The sequence below is a fragment of the Cottoperca gobio genome, chromosome 18, assembly GCF_900634415.1.
Source record: "Cottoperca gobio chromosome 18, fCotGob3.1, whole genome shotgun sequence".
NCBI lineage: Eukaryota > Metazoa > Chordata > Actinopteri > Perciformes > Bovichtidae > Cottoperca > Cottoperca gobio.
The window spans coordinates 1,051,135-1,072,453 of record NC_041372.1 but is presented as its reverse complement, the minus strand read 5'-3'; the positions used below and the strand labels follow the sequence as shown (position 1 = coordinate 1,072,453).

The 21,319-nt window shown below is 44.9% G+C and overlaps 1 protein-coding gene across 8 annotated transcripts in view; it reads left to right on the top strand.

Moving 5' to 3' along the window:
- LOC115023593 (adhesion G protein-coupled receptor L3) overlaps nt 1–21,319 on the top strand; it is a 187,706-nt gene that overhangs the window by 69,943 nt on the left and 96,444 nt on the right. For all 8 annotated transcript variants that reach the window (XM_029454686.1, XM_029454691.1, XM_029454689.1 and 5 more), the window contains one exon: nt 6,110–6,323. In XM_029454686.1, coding sequence (XP_029310546.1) covers nt 6,110–6,323 — 214 coding nt within the window. The remainder of the gene's footprint in view (nt 1–6,109; nt 6,324–21,319) is intronic.

The window sequence follows — 21,319 nt, the reverse complement described above, 5'->3', positions numbered from 1 at the left end:
GAGAGAGAGGTTAATATCCAGGTGTACTTTATGTAGTATGGTGACCTGCTAGACACGGACATACTCAAGTTTAGATTGAAAAAGAAAATTCTAATTGAAAAAAGAATTTCCCCCTTTGGTGTATAATACACAGCAGCTGGACAAACAATCAAACTACTCAAAGGTTACTTTCCACAGATTTCAAGTACGGTTCTCCTGCACAATTTTAAAGTACTATGTTCTGCTTCTCTCTACTTCTAGAGACTCGTAGTATCAGTATTTATGGGTTGAACATTAAAATGCTGCTTACATGTCGATGCTACGGCATACCATGTGCACTTTGCTGGTAGTACTAACTTCTATTTATAATTAAGCATTTCTACTTTGAGGTTTTGCTACTTTGACCGAGTAAAGGTTGTAAATACTTCCTGCTACACATGCTTATATATGTTTCTGAGAGTCAAAGGATTCCGAAAAAGGGTTGAATGTAAAAGGAGATGTGTTTGGAAGAATTCCCCTACATTGAAACACGCAGCTGTGCGATGTGGAAGCAGCAGCACCGCTTTCCTGACGCTCCAGCTCGTAGCACGTCGCTCCCTCAGGAGGTTTTAGAAATCGTGCATGTTTTCTTCGTATTGATTGCCGGGCCCTTGTCCTCCAGTGTTTTCCTCGTCTGGAACGCTGAACAGCCTCAGTTTCCCGCGAGTCCTCAGATTAGCGAGGTTGCACTGCAGTTCTCAGTTCATAATGCTAAATTTAGCCGAGCTCTTGCCTCCGGTGTGCTGTGAGGCAATCCCATCTGATGCTGTGCGGTAAAAGAAGAGTGAGGAAAAGACCTCTTCCCCCCCCTCGCACAAGACGGGAATCAGCCTGTTGTTTCTTTTCTTTGACCTCAATTACTGTCAGGGCACGTGTTACTATAGGGGCATGTTGAGTCATGCCTGCTCTGGGAGCTGTGTGTGTGTGTGTGTGTGTGTGTGTGTGTGTGTGTGTGTGTGTGACAGGGATTGTGTTCATTTTAGCCTCGGAGGCACCGTACAGTGTGTGGGGGGGCCAAGGTGCTTTAGTCTTGGCTTCCCCTGAGTGATGCCGGCACATATGAGTGTGTTCGAGGAGGGAGGAGAAGCAATGAGAGGAGTAGAAATAGCAAAGCGATGTCGGACATGACCGGAGCTGAAGGGAGCCCGAGCTCCTCGCCGCCGGCTCCACACACTCGCCTCGGCTCGGCCCGTCTGACAACAGCATCTCTGCTCTGCTTACTTTTTTGTTTTTTGGAGACAATGCAGCTAATGTCAAATAAAAGAGAAAAATACAAACCAGTCGAACACACTGAAGGGATCACCGATTCCTCTGGAGAGGATTTGACCGAAGAAACTAATTGAAGACTTGCCTCACATTTCCTCTTTTCTCTTCTTGCCACGGCGATGCACTTAATGAATTGAAGTAGTGATTAATTAAAGGAAAGTGCTTGCTGGATGGAAAGACACTTCACCCCTGTGTTCTGAGTATGTGAATCAAGCCTTTATGGAGTGATGGCACGCTACTTGTATTTGTTACTTGTGTGTACGCAAACATGAGGTTGCTGTCTGCAGGACTGATATCACAGGCGGAAGGACGCTGCTGTGCTCTGCAGATATCCATCCGGAAGCCATTTTTATTAACTTTCACAGTTATTAACGCTCACGTTGTCAATACATTGTTAAGGAAGGGAACAGGAAAGCAATACACTGAAGAGTCTTTTCCATCAGGTAGATGCAGCACCTCATAAAAAAACCCCAGATCAAGTATTCCCCATGTGAGGAGGTTGTGGTGCAGCACTTTGTTATGACTGCACTGCATCTGCTCCTCCCTCTGAGCTCATTTGTTAACACTGAAGAGATAATTTCCCTCCAGGCATCTCGGGCACTTTGACTGACGGTTTGAATCTGGCATCTGTACGTTGCCGCCCAGCAACCAAAAAACCCCAATCAGTATTTCCCCTCTGCTGGAATTAGTTGCGTTGCCAATTAATGCGTTCAAATGTGTGTCAGTGCACGTGACACAAACGGCCGGTTGATTCGGCGCAGTTGAACGGATATCTGGGTCCTGTCATAACGAGCAATGCTAATTGTACGGAGCGGCATCATCGGTCAGAGTGTCAAAAGCCGTCAAGTCGATTTGAGAAGAAGAGAAGTCGGCTCATGAATTCATCCTCACAGAGGAACTCTCTGTCATCCAGCTGCACCTTCAATAAAATGTCTTGTTCAGGCTCATTTTTAAAGCTGTCGGCTGCTTTCTGACCGCCGAGGCATCGCAGGGAAAGAGTTATTGCACCTATTCCTCCTCATGAAGCGCAAACGTTATTTTATTGATGCCTTCTCTTAAATGCTCTATCTGCAGAGTCCTTTGATAGTTCAGTTCCTGGATAATTTTGCATTCTGCGTAAGGAGCCTTTGAGATTTCGCTTGCCTGAGGCCATATGTAAACGTAATTTACTTGGGAGAACAATTTGCCTGAACTGTTTCTCACTTCAAGATAAATAATCCCTCATGCATTATTGAAAATGCTATACTAAGTTGATATTCAAAGTAGTCTTGCAAATGACTAGGAAATGACACTAGGAAATGTGTGACAGGCTGCCACTGGTCTAATCAAATAACGTATCCAGATTCATGCGCTAATTAATCAGCCGCTCTGGGGGCGGACCCGTCCAACGATTGGCGGTGGTAAAAAGAGACATTTGATGTGTTGAATCAGCTCCTCCTCTTCCATCTCTCCTCCCGTTAATTCAATGAAGTCAAGAGTTCATTTGAATGCGTCTCCTCTCTTGCACACGCGCATAAAGATCTCAGTTTGTGTCATCTGCTGCACAAACTGAGCCTCTTGAAATAAGGATAAAATATTACACCCTCGCGTATTAATGGCCTAAACATTTTACCCCACATTCGGCACTTTGCCAGACTTTCCGGCTGCCTAATTGTAGGAGCATGATTATTTATTGTGAAACGATGCGCTGCGTCTTCAGCTGAAGCCCGAAAGTGATCTGATGGCATGTTGAGCTGTGACACACGAGACAAGGCTCATTGTTATAATGTGTGCCGCTTGACCTTAACTCCTTCTCCCTGACACGTTTCCTTAGGAGATGAAATGAAAATACAAGCCCCCTCGGGCCCCTGCTTTGTTACTAATGATGACTTTTAAATGTCATTGTTCTCTGCTCCGTCTGCACTTCAACGTCCGGTGGTTCGGAGAAAGGTAATGTGTCCGTGACACAAGGAAAGGCTCTGCAAAATGTCTCCCGTCTCTCTTACCGTCACTTGTAACAAACCCGCAATCAAAAACTCCAAATTGTTTTCCCTCAAAGTGATTTTTAAAAGCTCTGCGGGGAGCGACATGTTCCCTGTCTGACCTTTTGTGGCGAGTAATTCATTCATTTGCGAGCATGATGATTGAAAAGCTGCTCTGTGCTGTGAAGGTAACGGAAGTGTCCAGCTGGACACGTCCCTCACTGTTCGCTTTCCTCCAACTTCTTCTTCTTCTCTGCGTGTTCTGCACTTTGACAGAGGAATTATCCAGGGAGGATCTGCAGTGGAGGAAAAAGAGACGCGCTCTGCATATGAATACTCCTCTGAAGTATTAGCCGGAGAGGGCGAGAGGGAGAAAGTGAATAGAATATAGACCTAAGATAAGAGGATGGACTTTCAATAAGACTATTTAGATTTTGAACAGATAGCTCTGTTGATGGTGTGTGCAGGTAAGACAGCGATACGTGCGTGTGGGGCAGGATGCTGGCTCTGGCACCGAGAAATATGAGCCCTATCAATCACCGCCTCCGGGCACAAATGTAATTACACTACAGTTGTTGACTAGGCGGGTAATCCGAGACACCACTGGCATGCATTTACTTGCTTACATTAGGGGATTGCTGCTGCCCGTGTTGACGCCGTCATGCTCGCTACTCTCTGATGTTTTTTTTTATGCTTCTTTTTGGGGACGCTGGCATGAATTGCCTTTGCAGGGTTACAAGGCTTACAGGAATTATTCACAAAGAGAAACCATAGAGATCAAATTAGTCAAGATTCCTAATATAAGGTTGTAGAATAGAAAGCGTGGAACGGGGCCTTTTCTACACTTTGCATGTCATCTTAAGAGAAAGAGAACGCACACAAGAGAAGGAAGCTCAATGAACAAAGTACGATCGGTCCTTTTTCATTCAGATCGATTACTCTCTTGTCACCTTCCTCACTCCAACCCATGCTATCCTCTTCCTCTGCGCTCGTCAGCTTCAGAGAAGTTTGGTGTGATCCGGTCCAGCAGTGTTCAGGGGGCGGAATACATCTTCCCATTAAGAGAAAGATAATTGATGGCTTTCATCACCACAATGAATACAATTATTCCAATTTGTGATGTTTCCATGGCAAGTGCACTTTACTGTGTTGGGGTCTGAATGATCTCTGAGACTAAATGATGACACGATAATGAGGGGCTTCTTTTGTTGTTTCACCTCACGTGTCTCTGTTTCCTCTTCGCTTTATATTTAGGGACAGTTAGAAGTGGTACCTGCCGGGATGACATCTGAAGAAGTGAGGAGGGTGTATACGTGTGTGTGTATACGTGTGTGTGTGTGTGTGTGTGTGTATACGTAAAGCTGTAGGCTGAGGAGAAGTGCAGCGTTGAGGGAACTTTCTCTTATGTTCTTTGTGCTCCAAATAGAGTAAGTCATGTCACGTAACTGCTCTTTGATATGTAATTAACCATGACTACCAGTCTGAATGGGATAATATTTAAATGCCACATGAGTCAACACGATACTGAATAAAGTTATGAGCAGTTTTTACCATCACCTGCATGTCATATATATAAATATATATATTTATATATATATATTCTGATGATTGCATAGCTGAGAGAAAAGAAACAATTTCTCACGCAGACAGAGCAGTTTATTACTTTGTTTATAATGAGGCATTTTCCATTTCATACCCTAAAAGTGACAGGTGGAACGAGATGATTGACACATCAATGTGCTTTTCAAGTCTATTTATAATATATGTGACAAAATAATTCAAACCCAAGGTCGAGCTGCTGTTTGTTGGATAAGAAATGGTCATTGCTTTGAGCTCAGACAAAAGATACTTCGTTAGTTAGTTGAGAAGAAGTTGCTTAGTTTTAGTTTCATTTATTGTTACCGAGGTAAATGTGACGATTCATCATGTTATTGAGTTATTTATTTTCACATGGAAACACTCTGTGTCCGTCTGTCGTCCCTGATGAATGTTGCCGCTGCACGTCGTCTGGCGCTCTCGCAGCTCAGACGTGTGTCTGAAAGGATGTTTATAAAAAATCTATAACTGCCACAGTCCTCCTACAGTCACTCGGGCCACTGTTTATGTTTCTCGCTCATTTTTTATTCTCGCCGTAAACACACAACTCCTCCAGTCTGTTGCACTCTCGGGGCGCCACTGTGAGCCTCCACAGACGTGCGTAGGCGTGTGCGCGCGCCTGTGTCAAAAAGGGAAAGCAGCAACCTCTGAACCTCGGCCGCTCGGCCCCTACTGGTCATCTACGCTCTACGGTTAACAGCTGATTCTTTGCCAAACAGACTCAGCTTTGTCTCGAGGCAACGAGCACTTTTGACCCTCTGCCTCCTGTCCCTGTGTGCTTAAATGAAGCGCCGTGTATCACCTTAAAATACAAAGAGTGAAGCAGGCCCTGTGATTTATAGATTCTAGTCTGCAGGGAAATTGTAACAATTTACATGAGACACTCTGCTCTGCTCTCTTTGTCTCTGTGTTTCTGTCTGTCTCCAATGTCTCAGTTGAATGCCCGTGTAATGAATGGTTATTTCCTCACAGTCAAACACAAACAGCATGTCTATTTCCTTATGTTGGATCTGTGTCAATCTCTCCCTCTGTTCCCACACCTCCCGGCCTCTCCTGGGCCCCTGTGGTGTTGCTCGTCCTCCCACAGCAAACAACCAGCGTCCTGTCCGCCTGCGCTCTGCAGACGAGGGTGCACAACCTCTTCTCATAAGTCTCGGGACCTTTTAGACTGCAGGTCGTCCCGTCTTCTCCTCCTGTAGGAATATACAGACCGTCTCAGGATAAAGTTAAGGAATCCTCATATAATAATTCCTTGTGTTGTGTTTCAGCCTTCAGTCGAGCACCCGTCCCCATGGCGGTGGTGAGGAGGGAGCTGTCGTGCGAGAGCTATCCCATCGAGCTGCGCTGCCCGGGCACGGACGTCATCATGATCGAGAGCGCCAACTACGGGCGCACCGATGACAAGATCTGTGACGCAGACCCGGCGCAGATGGAGAACACGCGGTGTTACCTGCCAGATGCATACAAGATCATGTCCCAAAGGTAAGGAAGCGTTTGCATCACGTTGACACTTGTGTATGAATTTTGGTAAATTATCGGCAAATACATACCAATGTAATGTTGATGCTGTTTTTAAATGGCACAAAGCAACACTGTGTGTTCAGTTAGTCCCACAGCACGGGGTTAAAGCCACGCCTTCCCTTTTCTACCAACGCATCCAACATCTGCAGGGTCTTAAACGCTCTTTAAGATTAAAGGCCGTAAGATATCTTAAAGTCTCATTATTAATTATGAAAAGTCTTCAATTCTGAGCCGAGAGTCCTTCATGGATTTAACGTTTGGTATAAAAAATAATATAAAACCAGTGTTTGTTCTTATTTTGATGGTTTGTGACAATCAAATATAATTACAACAAATGAGAATAATAAAAAGAGGTTGTTCAGGATAATATTCATCTATGCATGCATGAATATGTACACACACAAGCAGAATCATCGCACTGCTGTTAAAGTCATCGAGTGGAGTAGCTGTGTTTGTTTCAAAGAAACCTTAAAAAGGTTCAGTGAATTCAGTGTAATGCAACACCTGTGGCCCGCCGGGATGGAGTTATGAACTGTATCCATTGATCTCCTCACTTCAGAGACGATGGTGCTTATATTCTGAAGCGTAGAGCACGCAACATCTCAATGAATTGTCTGGATGAGTACGAGGACCGGCCCTTGAGATGAGAAGCTGCCAGGAAGCACGCGTGTTCACAGTGAAGTCGTGAATATGAATATGAATATGAATACGAACGCACTCCTGGTGTGGATTAATTGGCTCAAGAATGTCAGTAGACCTCCTCATACCTGACTGCACAATCATTGTTCATAGGAAATGATCTGAATAAATGATCAGTTATTGAAGCTCCAGAGTCAGAGTTATGGCCCCGCTGTGCACAAAGCGAGACCTGCAGACCGACGGGCTTTGCTTTTTGCAGGGAAATTGATTGCTCACATTAAGTTAATATATACACAAGTTTCAGGGTTTTAACCAAGAAAATGTGCAGCTCAAGGCGGCTGTGGAGGGAACATGTGTAAGTAAAGTCCATCTCGGCTCTTTGGTTGAATTATTGCAGCACTTAGAAGGGAAGGACTTTATCTGACTTTTTATTTCCAAAGCTTTATTTTCCCTTTGGATGGACCTCTCGGAGAATACTAATGGACCTTTGGGCTTTATCAAACAATCGCCCTTAGATTCTTTCCGTTTGGTCCCATAGAGTTCAGATAATCAGCCGTGTGAAAAGCAGCTAATGGTAAAAAGAGGTAGTTTGAAACATGTTGTCAGATAATTGATGCACCCTGTGGCTCCCTTGTTCTCCAGCCGCCCACTCAGACTAGAAATCCCTGCAGGAATGAATCAACGGGTCCTGCTACTGTCTAGAACACCAAACTAACATAAAGTACCAGAGGGAAAAGCAAGACTCTTTTGCATCCCGTAGCTACCGGGGGCGTTTCAATGATGCTAAAAGGTAGCTACAGCCAGAGCACTTTGTCTTGGAGGAGGAAGCTGCTAAGTGGATGAAAGGTGTGGGCGGTATGAATTGAGAACGGTTGCCAAAGCAGGGAAGGGGTGAGAGAATTCGATGATATTTGTGGCTGCAGCGACACAGCTACACATTAGCATGCGGAGGTTAGCACAACAAACGAACGCCACCCCCGACTTTTCATTGTGGAGCTGTCAGAGCGGTTGCTAGGCACCTGCGGCTAAGCTCATTAGGGTTAAAAAGAAAACGAGAGCGAAACAGAAGAAACAATTTAAACAGGAAGTCTTGAAAGACTTGCGATGAGGCCGGAGTTCAAGCCACGGCGCGGAAACCCCCTGACGCCAGGAGCATCTATACGCTTAGATTTCAGGGGATGATGTGTTTATTTACGCTGTTGTCTCTTTTTAAAGGACATGCTTTGATCAGAAGCTGCTGTAATTCTTTAACGTGCTACAACAGGTAATATGTTCAGCAGCGTGTCTACTTTATAATCACGGATGAGTCGATACCAGCAGCGATGCAAACACTCGTTCATTAATATTTTACAGCTTTCTTTCCTCCCCGTCTCCTTTCTCATGGAGAAGGTTTGCACGCACGCATTAGCCCAACACTGGAACTGTGCTCGTGCAATTAAAGCACTTACAGGACTCGCAGTAGCACGACGCTAATGTCTGGAAGACTGTGTGTTAGTCGACTACAGGGGAAATAACGTGAGGAGAAAATGGATCCATTGGAGTTATATGCTTGTGGTGATATTTACATAAATGCTGCCAGTTTATGTGTAGACACTATAGCTGAAATACATACAATGAAGATGTGAATATACATTTTAACAACAGAAACATACATTTTTGATAAGGAACCCCTACATTATTAATTTTTTTGCAAGAACTCTTTAAACCCTTTTAGAGAAAGAGAGGAGAAGAATAAACGTGTGCATCTCTGTGTTCTTGGCTGGCATATAACACACACAAATAATAATGTATAAGATGTCTTTATATATTATGCATTGTGTTTGTCTCTTAATACAAAGCAGATGGAGGGAGCTCCTCAGCTGCAGAGATGGAGATAAATGTTTGATTAGTTAATTCCCTGCAGGAAGGAAATGGTAAAGCATGTTGATTCCTTGTCTTCCTGCAGACATATAAACACCGTATACATTTACTATGTAATATGGAATTAGAGTCAGAAAAAGATTGCCAACTAATCTGATTTGATTCTGTGTAATGTTACAAAGATAAACAGGTTAAGGTGTAATAATCTGAGCGTTACCTTAAAATATAATTAGCTTGTGAATGCTCTGATAGTATGTTCCTCTTGTGGGCCTTCTTTCCCCGAGCCTGCTTACCACCTGCCTCTCCTGCTGGCACTGGTTAAGTCATTGTGACTGGCACACGTTAGTTAGCATTCACATCCTGTCTGAAGATGAGCCACGCTGCCGCCGGCTTCGTCTGTGTGCCAGGCTCGCATCCATCCCCAGCAAATGCCTAGCCATGTCACCGCGCTGGCGAGCTGTCAATATACATTTAGGCGGCTCAATCCCCCCGCTCCCCCAGACTCCAATGGCGCTCCATTGATATTCAGCTTCAAACCCGAGCTACCTTCTGCAGTTCATCCCGCTCATAAAGGTGTATACTGGGCCGCTTCAGCAAGTTGTTTGCTTCCATTACAGTCTTTTAACCAAGAGCTAATAGCAGCCTGTATCTGAGTGATAGTGTGCCACTGAGCTTGTGAGTGCTGTAATGCATCCCAAAATGAAGGTTGTCTCGCACCATGCTGTGACAGGATGAAATGAATGGCTCTCTTTCATTAGCCATCCCTCCCTCGCTTTGTGCTGTGCGCATCATGGCTGTGCAGAATCCACACACTCTTGGATAAACATGCCACCTATAGGTGGTGGCGTGTTGCAAGCTAGATGGAGGCTAATGATGCTGTAATTGAAACACGCTAGCAAGGATTAATTCAGCACAATTTGAGGCTGTTTGCATAGTGTGTACACACACACACACTGCAGCCTGTGGTTTTTGCAATCATTCCTCTTCCCTTGTGGGCTATTTCTGGAGCTTATTGTTTGGGAGCTGTTGCATCCGCCTCTCCAAAGCATGTGTAGATCTAGTGCCATTTCCAACTGTGTGAAATCACTGGAGAGGCAGGCTACTTGTGCTATCAAACAACAATGACCCTCTTCTCATCAGTGGCCCAGTGTCTCTCGCCTCCCTCTCTTTGTGTTCCCCCTTTCCTTTCCCCAAGGCGGTGTGGCCTTCACGGCCAGTAATTACAGGCTGTATCAAAGCTATATATCACCGTGCATCTCAGTAGACCTCGGCAGGCACCTTAAGGGGACAGCTGATAGCATTGTGGCAGGCCTGTGCATGACCCCTGAAGGAGAAAAGCAGGTCAGGAAGGTGCAGCACACACCCCCAAACACACACTTACACGTTCTTGTCCCTGTTTATCCAGACTTCTTCTTTCCCTCGGTCTCTCTGGGCTCCTTGGGCTCCTCTCCACTGCTGTGTCATCACACTCGTCATTTCAAGGAACAAAGAAGAACAATTTGGTCCACTAGCATTTTGTGTTTACGCACACGACACTAACGATGAAGGTTAATAGAAATCACAGCTTGATGAGACTCTCGAGGACGATCAAACTAAACGAGCGCAACCTGTGATTTGAACCTGCTGGCCTTGTGACAGTTGACATTTGACAACCTTCGTGTTAATGATGTTTATGTGGAAAATAAATGCTTCCAGGCCATTATTTACTCCACCACAGCTCGGGCTGGGATGCCTAAGACAAATGAGTCCGCTCCCTTCGGATGAAAACGTGCTGACAGAGGGACGAGAATGATTGAGAGATAAGACGGAGAAAGCAGATGGGAGGATCCTTTCTCCTTCGCCGTGATCCTCGCCATACGTTCCACTTCTCATTATCCTTGGCTTCTGACCTTATTTCAGAGTTGAAGGATTTGCTGAGATATTTGTTTTAGCAGCAGAGAAGGATTAACTGATGAAGCCCCCTTCGCTTCTTGTCGATCTTCATTTAAACAGCAGGATGTGTGTCCGCTCCTTGGCAGGGTAAACCAACGGGACGATAGGATGCACGCTCGCACGTTTAAAGAAAGTCACAATGTCCAGCTAAGATGTCATGTTGAAACGTGATCATCTTAATATGTGTTTCAATGAAACTCCAATATTGTGAATCAATCGAAGCTGCAGTGTGTGTGTGTGTGTGTGTGTCTGTGTGTGTGTGTGAGCGAGCTTGAAACACAGGCACATGCCTACCTGTCCTCACTCGCCCCCTCAGCTCTGAGGGGGCGGGTGTGTGACCATCTGCTTCACACTCTCACACACATCCTTTGTCCTGCTTTGGTTTCCAGCCTCTCAGGATATTATTTTATCAGAAATCTAATAATGACTCTATAGTTTGTCGTCGTTAAAAGTAATGTGGCTGTTTGCATGTGCTGTGGTCGTAATTACTACTATCGTGAACAACAACGGTTGATATCGAGTCGAAGTTATTTATCATTATTATCAAAGACCAACAGATACCGTTATATAATTAGTGGAGATTGTACAGTTTTATAGCTCAGCAGGGAGCCGTCCATTTCATATAATTACCGGAAAGCCTGAATTACACATTTGGAAGAAGAGGGCATAAAGGAGGCAGGGGGGGGATCTGATGAAAGATGCTTTGAAGTTGCATTGTGGGAAATGTAGGATGTAGTGTTTTCTGAGCTTGACCCACATTAAGAGTCAGGATGTCTCTGAGGCTGAAGTGAACCCTGCAGCTTTGTGGAAGGACGTGTTTAATTTATTGCAGCTTTAATGTAGTGTTTTGTTTCTTAATGCAACAACGAAAGCCGAACACATTTATATTCATAAAGAAGCCTTAAATACTTAATATAGTCTTTAATATAAGTAAATAGACAGCTGCCATTGGCATGAGGAGAGCTTATCATGCTGAGCAGATGTGAGCGTAATACCATCATTGCTCATGCATGACCCCCAGAGCTCTCTCACAAGTGGCCTCCCTTGTTTAAAGTCAAGGTTTGCATAAACATTTAACTCCCCAAACAATGGGATGTCAGATGAATTTATGCATGACTTTAATGTTGGAAGTGCAAATACCACGCAGGTGCAGTTTTAAATTAAAGGTTGTATTAGGCAGAGTGTAATAAAAGGCGCTCTGTCGTACTAAATCATATAGAACGATCCAGCAGCGCTTCCTGTGCAGCATCCAAAAGTAGAACTACAAAGCGTACTTATGATTATGTGCTGGTTGTTTTAACCTTGCGTAGATTAGATTATATAGAGAGCGTATTTAGACATCGGTCCAGACGGCGGGCTCTCCTCGCTGCCTGTATCTATGCACCAGTCTTTGTTTTGTATAACTGACTCTTTGTTACAGGCTGTTTTTCAATGATACAATTATGTGTTGAGCACCTGACAATTACAGAACAAAAACATAAGCGATGAAGCGCAGCGGGGGGGGGGGACAACCGCCTGTTGTAATAGTGTGAACAAATAGAGGATGGTGGGTGGCTTCGCCAGCGAGCGATCAATATGCAGAGGTATTAATACAAGCTTCGACAGAGAGGCGATTAAAAAAACAAAAAACGTCCGCCATAAAGCCAACGTGAAAAGTAATAAAATCATTTGGAAGTTGTGTTTCTGTAGGAATCTAAACCGCCCTTCCATCTGCGAGTGTTTCCCTCGTGGCCCCGCAGAACCCTCTTCTCCTAAATACCCTTTCAATCAAAGAAGATTTATTTCTCCTTCAGTCTTTTCTCTTCCTGCATTGGGTGACATCACCTGACATTCATTATCCCGTCTCGTTTTTCTGCCTGCGTCCCTCCTCCTCCTCCTCCTCTTTGATAAGATTCTGCCGCATTCCATTTTGGCCAATTAGTTTCTGTAAATTTCCCGCCTGCAGCCGATCCAGTCAGCCCGGGTCTCCAGACAAGACTGTGTGTTGATTAGACGGAACAGGAAGCCCGGGTTAGCACATGGGGAATGTTTTAGGACATCTCCCCACACGGAGAGGATTGGTGTCTCTCAGGAGATGGAGATGAAAGAAGAGCGGATTGACTCCAACCAAGCCAGTGGTTTGAATCGACCGTAACGGTGTCCATTTTTGGATTCTGAGCAGAATGCCCCGTAGACTTTGTTATAGCCCTTCAAGTTAAGCGCTTTGCTTAAGAATCCAGAAGTTTGCAAGTTTGCAAAAGTATTTGTATTCTGTGCACTGTTCATATTACTCCAGGACGCCTCTGCCTGGTCACAGGCTCCTTGGGTGTGAGATTAATAGCAGTGGCTCCCTAAACATGGGTTTTGTAATGTGTTAAAGTAGGAGGCTGCAGTTCATTTGTCAGCGAGGGGAGTGAGTTTCACTTGGATGAGTGCAAACAGTAAAGAAAGAGCTAATTCAGACAGGAGCAGGTGTTAGTCAGAGTGCAGGGAGCCTTCCCTCTATCTGATATTTGCCCTTCTCTGCCCCCCCCCCCCCCCCCCCCCCCCCCCCCCCCCCCTATAGTCTTTCATCCTTGTTCTTCTAGTTTTCTTTTTCTTCTCTTTTTTTAATTGGCAGGTGGGAGTAGGAAACATACACATTTGATGTCTCTCGCTTCTGCCCTGAAGCGCTGGATCCATTTCCCCCCTGCAACATAGAGAGGGCATGCAACTTTTATAGACCTTTAACAACTTCTCTGGCTATTCATCATCTGTCCCCAAAGATGCGAACGACGTCCTTTCATGCTGATTTATGGCTCATTTCTGGATTGAGGTCCAAAAGTTCTCGTGGCTCTTTCATCTCCTCAGTCCAGCACATAACAAAAAACGACGTCTCTAATCTGAACGACTTCAAATTAACAACTGTAATTGTAACCTGAGCACGTTGTTATGTTGATTTATGCTCAGCCTGCTTATTGGACGAATGTTCCTTTTTTAGCACAACTTTGCTAAAGGTGCAATGCAAAGGTAATGAGGTGGAAGTGAAGCCACCAGCAGCGGTTAGCCCATGTGTGATCACTTACACAACATTTGTACGTCGTGCTAATATACATTTTATCATCAAGTCATCACATTTAGATAAACATTAAAAAGACATTTGCACGAGATTATTACAATACATTTAGTTTATGTGCAGCTCTGGTAACTTCCAGCACACGGGGACTTCCTCAGGGACACGTTATTGGACACTCGGTTGAAAGTAAAAACTCTTAAGTGGATTTAAAAGTTGTGTCTTCGCTCCACATCACTGATATCGGGTGTGTTTCTTCCCACCGCTCTCCTCTCTGTAGCCAGGGGCAACTGCTCCACGAGTCATTACCGTCCTTTTAAACTTGTCTGGCGAAACTAGCATTGCATTTATAATTGCTGAGATGCATTTTGAACGGCAGTATTATGTTCTACAGGAAACTGTGGTTGTAATAGGTTTGATTAATTTTGATAGGGGTGAGCACACAATTTATGTTTTGAGAAAAAAGATGCACAACTCTCCGCGGACGGTCGTGTAAACAGGATTATTGTGGGGAATTGTCTGTTTATGCAATCGCATAAACAGCTTTAACAAACTGCCTCTCTTAGTTCTGGCAGCAGCATATAAAAGTATGCATATCCAATTAAATCCAACCTTATTAATCACTTAAGTGAAACAAAGCAAATGATTCATTTCATCTGACGACAGAGTCGCCGTGCGACGGAGGAATGGCAAACAAACTTTCAGTATCTTTTCCAGCACAAAGACACATTACCTTTGTGCTCTGTATTCGCACCTCACCTCTCAACCTCCCAGAAAACTAAATTATTTTCCCGCAGTGCTTTGCTCTCTGATGGGGAGCCATTTTTGTCAATCACCGCTGTGTTTGGCTGTTTAAAATGTATGAGACCAGTATTGTGACTGGCCGGGAGGATCATGATTAATCACCCCCCCACACACACACACACACACACACACACACACACACACACACACACACACACACACACACACACACACACACACACACACACACACGTTGTTATATTCCACTTCATCCAGCACTTTGTTGCAAAGCTCACTGTGCTTACTGTGTGTTAATGTAGATGCAGCCTCCCTGCACAGGTGATGCTCACCTTCTCCACTGCTCCTTGTGCTCCCACGTTGCATTAGTGGCAGCACTAATTGGGGTCAAAATGTGCCTTTGGACTCCCCAACTAAAGTCAGACACTACTGGGCTTTGCTGAACAGATTTTTTTTTCCTGTGGTTAACAATTTATTTCAACGTCTTTGAATTAAAATCCCCAAATATACCAATATGGGTCAAGTAGCATTTGTGCATCTGCAGCCTGAAATGATGTAAAAGAACTTTGAAGATTCTTGTTTTGTTTGTTTGTTCTTTGATAACTCTTCATCACTGAGTCACGTTGAAGCTTTGTGCAGCTTCTGCTCCCACAACAATACAACATGTATGTGTTTATGTGAAGGTGGTGTTAGTCGTCTGGCTTGGTTGGCGTTGATTATTGCTGGACAATGACTCGTCTTTGAGAGTTTAGGTGCCGTCGTCCCTCTGAAACGATGACTGGCTGACAGCAGTGGGCTGAGGAGCCTCCAGTCGTTGCTCAGAGCACCATTACAAGACTCCTTCTGCCTCTTAATCCTGCTATCGTCCCCTCTGTCTGTCTCCCTGTCCTCTCAATTACTGATGGACTATGAATCCCTTCTGCCCTCCTCAGCACTCCTCTTCCAACGTCTCAGTTTCTTTTATTTCACTTTAATATTTCTCTTTTTCTTTGTGGATTTGTCACATCACCCTTTTTATAATGAGCTCACGCCAGGCATGAATGAGTTCACGCAATCCACAGTCTCCAGGTGCTGTACTTGTGAGCGTAGTGACAGTGGGAGCTACATTCACGCCACACGCCCTCGAACCTTGGCAAGACGAGGGAGCGGAGAGCAGGAGCTGTTTCACCTTGTTTCCGTCGTGACTCTGTGATGGCTGCGCATGGTTAGCACCTCACAGAGGATCTGTGTTATTAGCCGGGTCTCATTTACCCGCAGTCACCGCTCTCATCTTCCGCCGTCACATTTCCGGAGGATATATCTAGAGTTGGTACTTTACATGTGCGAATTTCCTCTTCATCTGATTAGATCTCTAACTAGATTTGGTTCTAGTCTCGGTAGATACTTCTTTGAAACATGACACACTTTTAATTAATGGTGTAATTAGCCCCGTGTGTGATGTTGGGGTGCTGGACCCCACCTGCTTCGGTAATACGCGATGAAAAGTGAAAACGTAACGTATCAATCTTTGAGAGGAGAAACTGATGACAGCGTCGTAATCAATGTTTCATAGCACAGTTGCATAATTCCCTGTGATCTCGCCCCGTGTACCACTTGAACTCTACACATCCAGTAATCCAGATGGAAATATTCAGCGTGTCTGGAGGGATTCTGTTGAGCACGACTTCCAGTGCGTTTTACGTTTCACGACAATAGATGAATCTAATTTGGCATCGTTCTGTTCATGTACCACCAAAGACGACCTTTCTGACCCGTCTTGGTTTTAAATCTGTCTCAAGGCTTTGCATTCTGCTTTAATGTTGTGCGTCTAAGTGTTTTCTTCCATTGCTGAGACCACGTGTGTCACTGCATCGTTTAGTGTTGATTGTTTATTGAATTGACAAAGTTCAAACTTGAGTCTTGATTATTTTTTGGATTTGCAATCTCAAGTCCAGTAAAGTCTTCAGGGAGCGGAGTCTCTAATGCGTCCGGCCCGCACGCGTCTACAGATCTGCTGCCAATGACAATTACAGTTTACCCCGTTTTAATCTTTTTAAATGGAGTCATTTCAAAGATATTTATAAGCCGTGTTTGGCAGCCATCTTTATATCCAGTCTCAAAACAAATCTTCTCTTTAAGCCAGCGTTTCTCGACCTCATCTCAATGTTTGCTGGAGCTTTTGAGCAGATCACATGATCTTCATCAGCAGATGGACTTTGCCTGGTTTCTTCTTGCCTCTTCAGTACTACTCACCGTGTTGGCGTTACAGTTTAGTTTTAAGTACATTTCTGACCTTGGAAACGATCTCTTCTGGAGCTTTTGATCAAATCACAAGATCTTGATTTTGGACTATTTCAATATCACGCAAATATCAAATATGATAAAAACCACCATGAGCACGTCTGCTGATCCGATGACCCCGCGTTGGCTTCTCGTGTCCAGGTAGAAACATTCTGCAGGAAATAGTTCTTCATCGACCCCCCCCACCTCACCCGACCCCTCCCTCGTGTGCCTGCGGGTTTCATACTTGCTTGTGAAAGCTAATTATGCGATGCTGTTTTCTGACCGGTGAGCATGTCAATAATGCACAGTGGGAGAGCGCTCACTCTGTCCACGCTGCTTTCCTATTCATGAGCCTTAATTCCATCAATGGCCTCCTCAGCCCGCTGGACTGAGGTTGTTCTTTGCTTTGCTGGGACTTTAGGGAAAGTGTCTGTCATGCTGCACCATGAAGGAGGCTTGTAGCCCCGCCCACTCAGCGTCTACTCACAACATGTTCAGAAGTGCTTCGTGTAAAGCAGGAGGGGCTTTGTTGTGTGAGGGACCTCGCAGAGGAAGTAACGTGATGCTAAACTCTCGATTCTAGAATTGGTGCAAAACGCCACAATCTGATCTCAAGTGGGCCGGAGCGGTAACATCACAGCACAATAACATGTAAATAACCACAACTCCAAATTCTTCCCTTTGTTTTAGTGCAAAGAAAGTGCACGTGCATTCTGGAAATGTTCAAATGTAATGAACTATCTTTTTACAACCTGAAATTTCTTAAGAAAAAAAGTTTCAACTTCAACAATACTTCAGTTTATCATCTACACATTACAACTTACAGATGCAACTCATGCATTCAACGCGGCTGATGATGAGTAACTAGTTACATGGAGGCAGAGGAACACTAACTGCACTGATCTGTGAATAATAAACATTATTCTGTTCTAACTGCAGACGTCACTCTGAGCTGCTTTTGTGCTTCCATGTGAATGCAGCGTTTCATCTCTATTGGAACCCCGTGCGTATTTATCCACAAGCCTGGACAAACAGAGCGCCTGGAGCTGGGTTTGAACTTGAGAAGTCTTTGTGAGAAACGGGGAGGGTTAAGCCCAAAGTTAGCTCGCCTGCCCACTAATCCTGCCGTGTGAGACGGGCCTCAAGTCATAATAGATAGCAGAAATGATGGAATTAGGTGAGGATAACACATTTAATGTTCAGCACAACAAAGTGCGCTCCAAAGAACTGTCATTTTTCAAAGTGTTTTGCAATAAATCTTCTGCTACAAACAGTCTTTGACACCAAATACATACCGCAGTTGTGGAACAAGCGGAGCAGAAACAAACAGACAGGATGACACGCTGTACACTTTGTACCCCCCCTCCTCAGGCTGTGTCTCAGGAGACCGGTTGGTATGGAAGTTAAATGACAGCTAAATGTCTTGACTTCCCTTGACACACTCGATGGGACAGTGGTGCTGCGTCGGCTGATGTGCAGGGAACGCCTTGTCACCTCTCCAGGGTACAGGAAGGAACTCATCTTTGTACTTCTTGTTCCCTCCTTGTTGACTTTGCTGCCAAACCGAAGCTCCGCGTGAATGGGAGGCCGGACTTCTCCATTAAAGCTGTAATGGGATGTTTTCATTACAATCAAGCACAATGCAAATAATACAATAAAGCTGCAGAAGTAACCCGGTGGAAGCTTGTCTGTGCATCCACATGTAGCCTGCAGACAGGTGCTGCTGATGCTAATCCCTCTCTTAATGGTGCCACGCCAAAATAAAAACAAATGCAATTTACAATGTGCGTTGTTAAATTTTGCAAAGAGACTAAATAAGTTCATCAAAAAACCTAAATTAATGATCATGCGAATGTAAAATGCGTGTGTTTGGCTGCAGCTGCCCTCCACGTTAACATAATTGAAACATCCTGTAGTGACTTTGTGCCTTTGTGGCCCAGTAAATTACTTTCCTCTCAGACTGAAGGTGTGACTGACAGTACCTTTGGGCATATTGACACAGGAGACAGGAGAGTTCAGTCAAGCCCGAGCTTTTAATCCCGCCGATGCTTCCTTCAGGACGATTCCTTAAGTCCCGCGGTGATTTCCTGCATGCCGATGCGAGTCTGGACCCTCGCCGAGCTATCGACGCCTGACCCTCCTGTATCGAACGCTGAGGTTACTCATAACTCCCGCTCGTCTTTCATTATTGAGATGTGAATAAGGGAGGTCACGGAAGGAGGGAGGGGAGGGGGGGGGCTCTCATCGATCGGTCAACACAGGGATATTTGATTGTTGCTGAGGGGGCTCTGCCAAGACACTGCTCTTCATGGCAACACAGGTGGCCATTTTGAATGTTTAAAGAGGATGAAGTGAGCGTGTAAACATGCAGGTCTGAAATGGCTGGTTTCAAATCTGCAAGGTCATGCTCATGCCGTTTGTTGAGCGTTTATTATTATGACACCGCGGCTGTGAAGAACACCGTGTGGCCTGTACAGATAGAGTGCTCCGTTATTAGAGGCACCTATTACTCCCGTTTGTCACACGGCGTAACGAGCAGCACACACACTCCGCGGTGACCGTTAGTGGAGCGATGCGGGCGAGGCTTTGAAAAAGAGCTTTGAAGACGGAAAGTGCTGGAAGCTCACACTGGCCCGTCGGACATGGGAAGTTACCATGGTGACAGTGACTGGAAATGAAAAATCTTTGCTTGAAGGCGTGTGTGTGTGTGTGTGTGTGTGTGTGGGATCAGTGATACAGCATGCTTATTGATTTGTGTATATATTATAAATACACGCAGTGTTCTTCTGTAGTGTTGCTGTGAGTAGTTTTTTTTATTCTTTGTTCAGATAAACCTCAGTACTTCCTCCAATTTTCTGAAATCCAGATTGAATAATGGTCCAAGGAAAGGATTAGAATCTTTTTGTTGTGGCCGCTCGGTGCATGCAGCCACATAAGCTCCTCAAAGAACTCCTTTGACTGGTCCAGCAGCGGACGACGCTCTTTGTGCCTAACAAACAGGACTTGATGCCTTGAAAAGTCAAAGCTGTGGCATTTCTGCCTCTGTGTCTTTATTCCCCATCCGTCCGTCTGAAGGCCGGCGCAGCAGTCGCACCCCCTCCCCCCCCCTGGGTATCTGGCCCGAGAATCTGACGCTCGCAGAGATGCTCTTGAGTCGGGCTCAGAGTCTCAGCAGGAATGGTTCAAAAGGCTAACCATGGTCAGCAATTCAATGGGGCTGTCAGTGGAACATGTCGGGACGTGCTGGAGGAAGAGTGTTAAGTGTGTGACTGCATGAGCACACGGTAGGAATCTTACTTCGCACATCAAATTATCGTTTTTCTTCAATACGTGTCACATTATCATTCATATGTTGTAAAAACAGATATGACCCAGTCCTCTCTTCTACACGTTCCTCCTGGAGTGGGGCTTAGCCTAAAATGCGCCTGCAGGCGTAAAGTCCCGAGGGTCTTCTCTGGGAGATGAATCAGGCGTCACCGGGAAGATGGGAGCGGCATCATTTGTTGGCAAGAATAGAAAAATTCATCCTGGAAATCGTAAATCATGAGACGTGCAGGCCCCGGTGAATGTGCCTCCCCCACCAAACTAATCGATTTGTGAAGTTATTGCACATTTCAATCGTCCTTGTGCACCTGCAGAGACCCTGTGGGCGTTTTGATTTACATACATATACCCAGAGATTAGACGAGATATTTGAACCGCACGCTGAGCTTTATTTATTTGTTTACTTTTAATGTAAGAGATGCATTAAAATAATGTCTTTAACATCAGCCAGCAGGTTCGTCTCGTGCTGCCACTTTTACAATCAACGCCCGTTCTTCTCACAGCACAACACATTTCAAACGCGTCTTAATTAACGAGTCAAGCAAGTGGAAATATGTTTTTCTGTGTAGCCGTTTTGATTTTAGTACGAATGTGCCTCGACGTAATGCGTTTGTGATGACTCGCACGCACACAGGTGACATCAGTCCTGTATTAGTTTGCAGGTTAAGCGCTTTGAGGTTTTCCTGCTCTGTGAAACGTGTAAGACGATTGACATGTTAAGTGTGTAAGTGAGGGAAGCAGCCTCCCCGGGCGACGTGATGTCGTATCTTCTGAACTGTCACATGTCGTATGTTGAGTTGTCAGTCGTCCCCGGCAGAGATCCCTGTTGCTTTAAATGAGAGCAGAGGATATATTTTAATTAAGCAGCGTCGTAGCTGCTGCATCGTATTAATCCCACATCTCTGCGTGTGTGATGACATCGTTTGCATTCGGCTCTATTGAAGGCAACGGTACAAACGCAGCGATGTTTAGTCTGAATGAACATTAGTGGCAGAGTCAATTGAAGAAAACAGTGCCGATGATGCATTATTTATTGGACTTTCCACTCCGGCTACATGGCTGCTCTTCAGCGTGCGTTTCTGTGCGAGACTTGAACTAATATTTGCAGAACTTGGAATCACTATCGAGTTTAAATAAAACAGTCTTC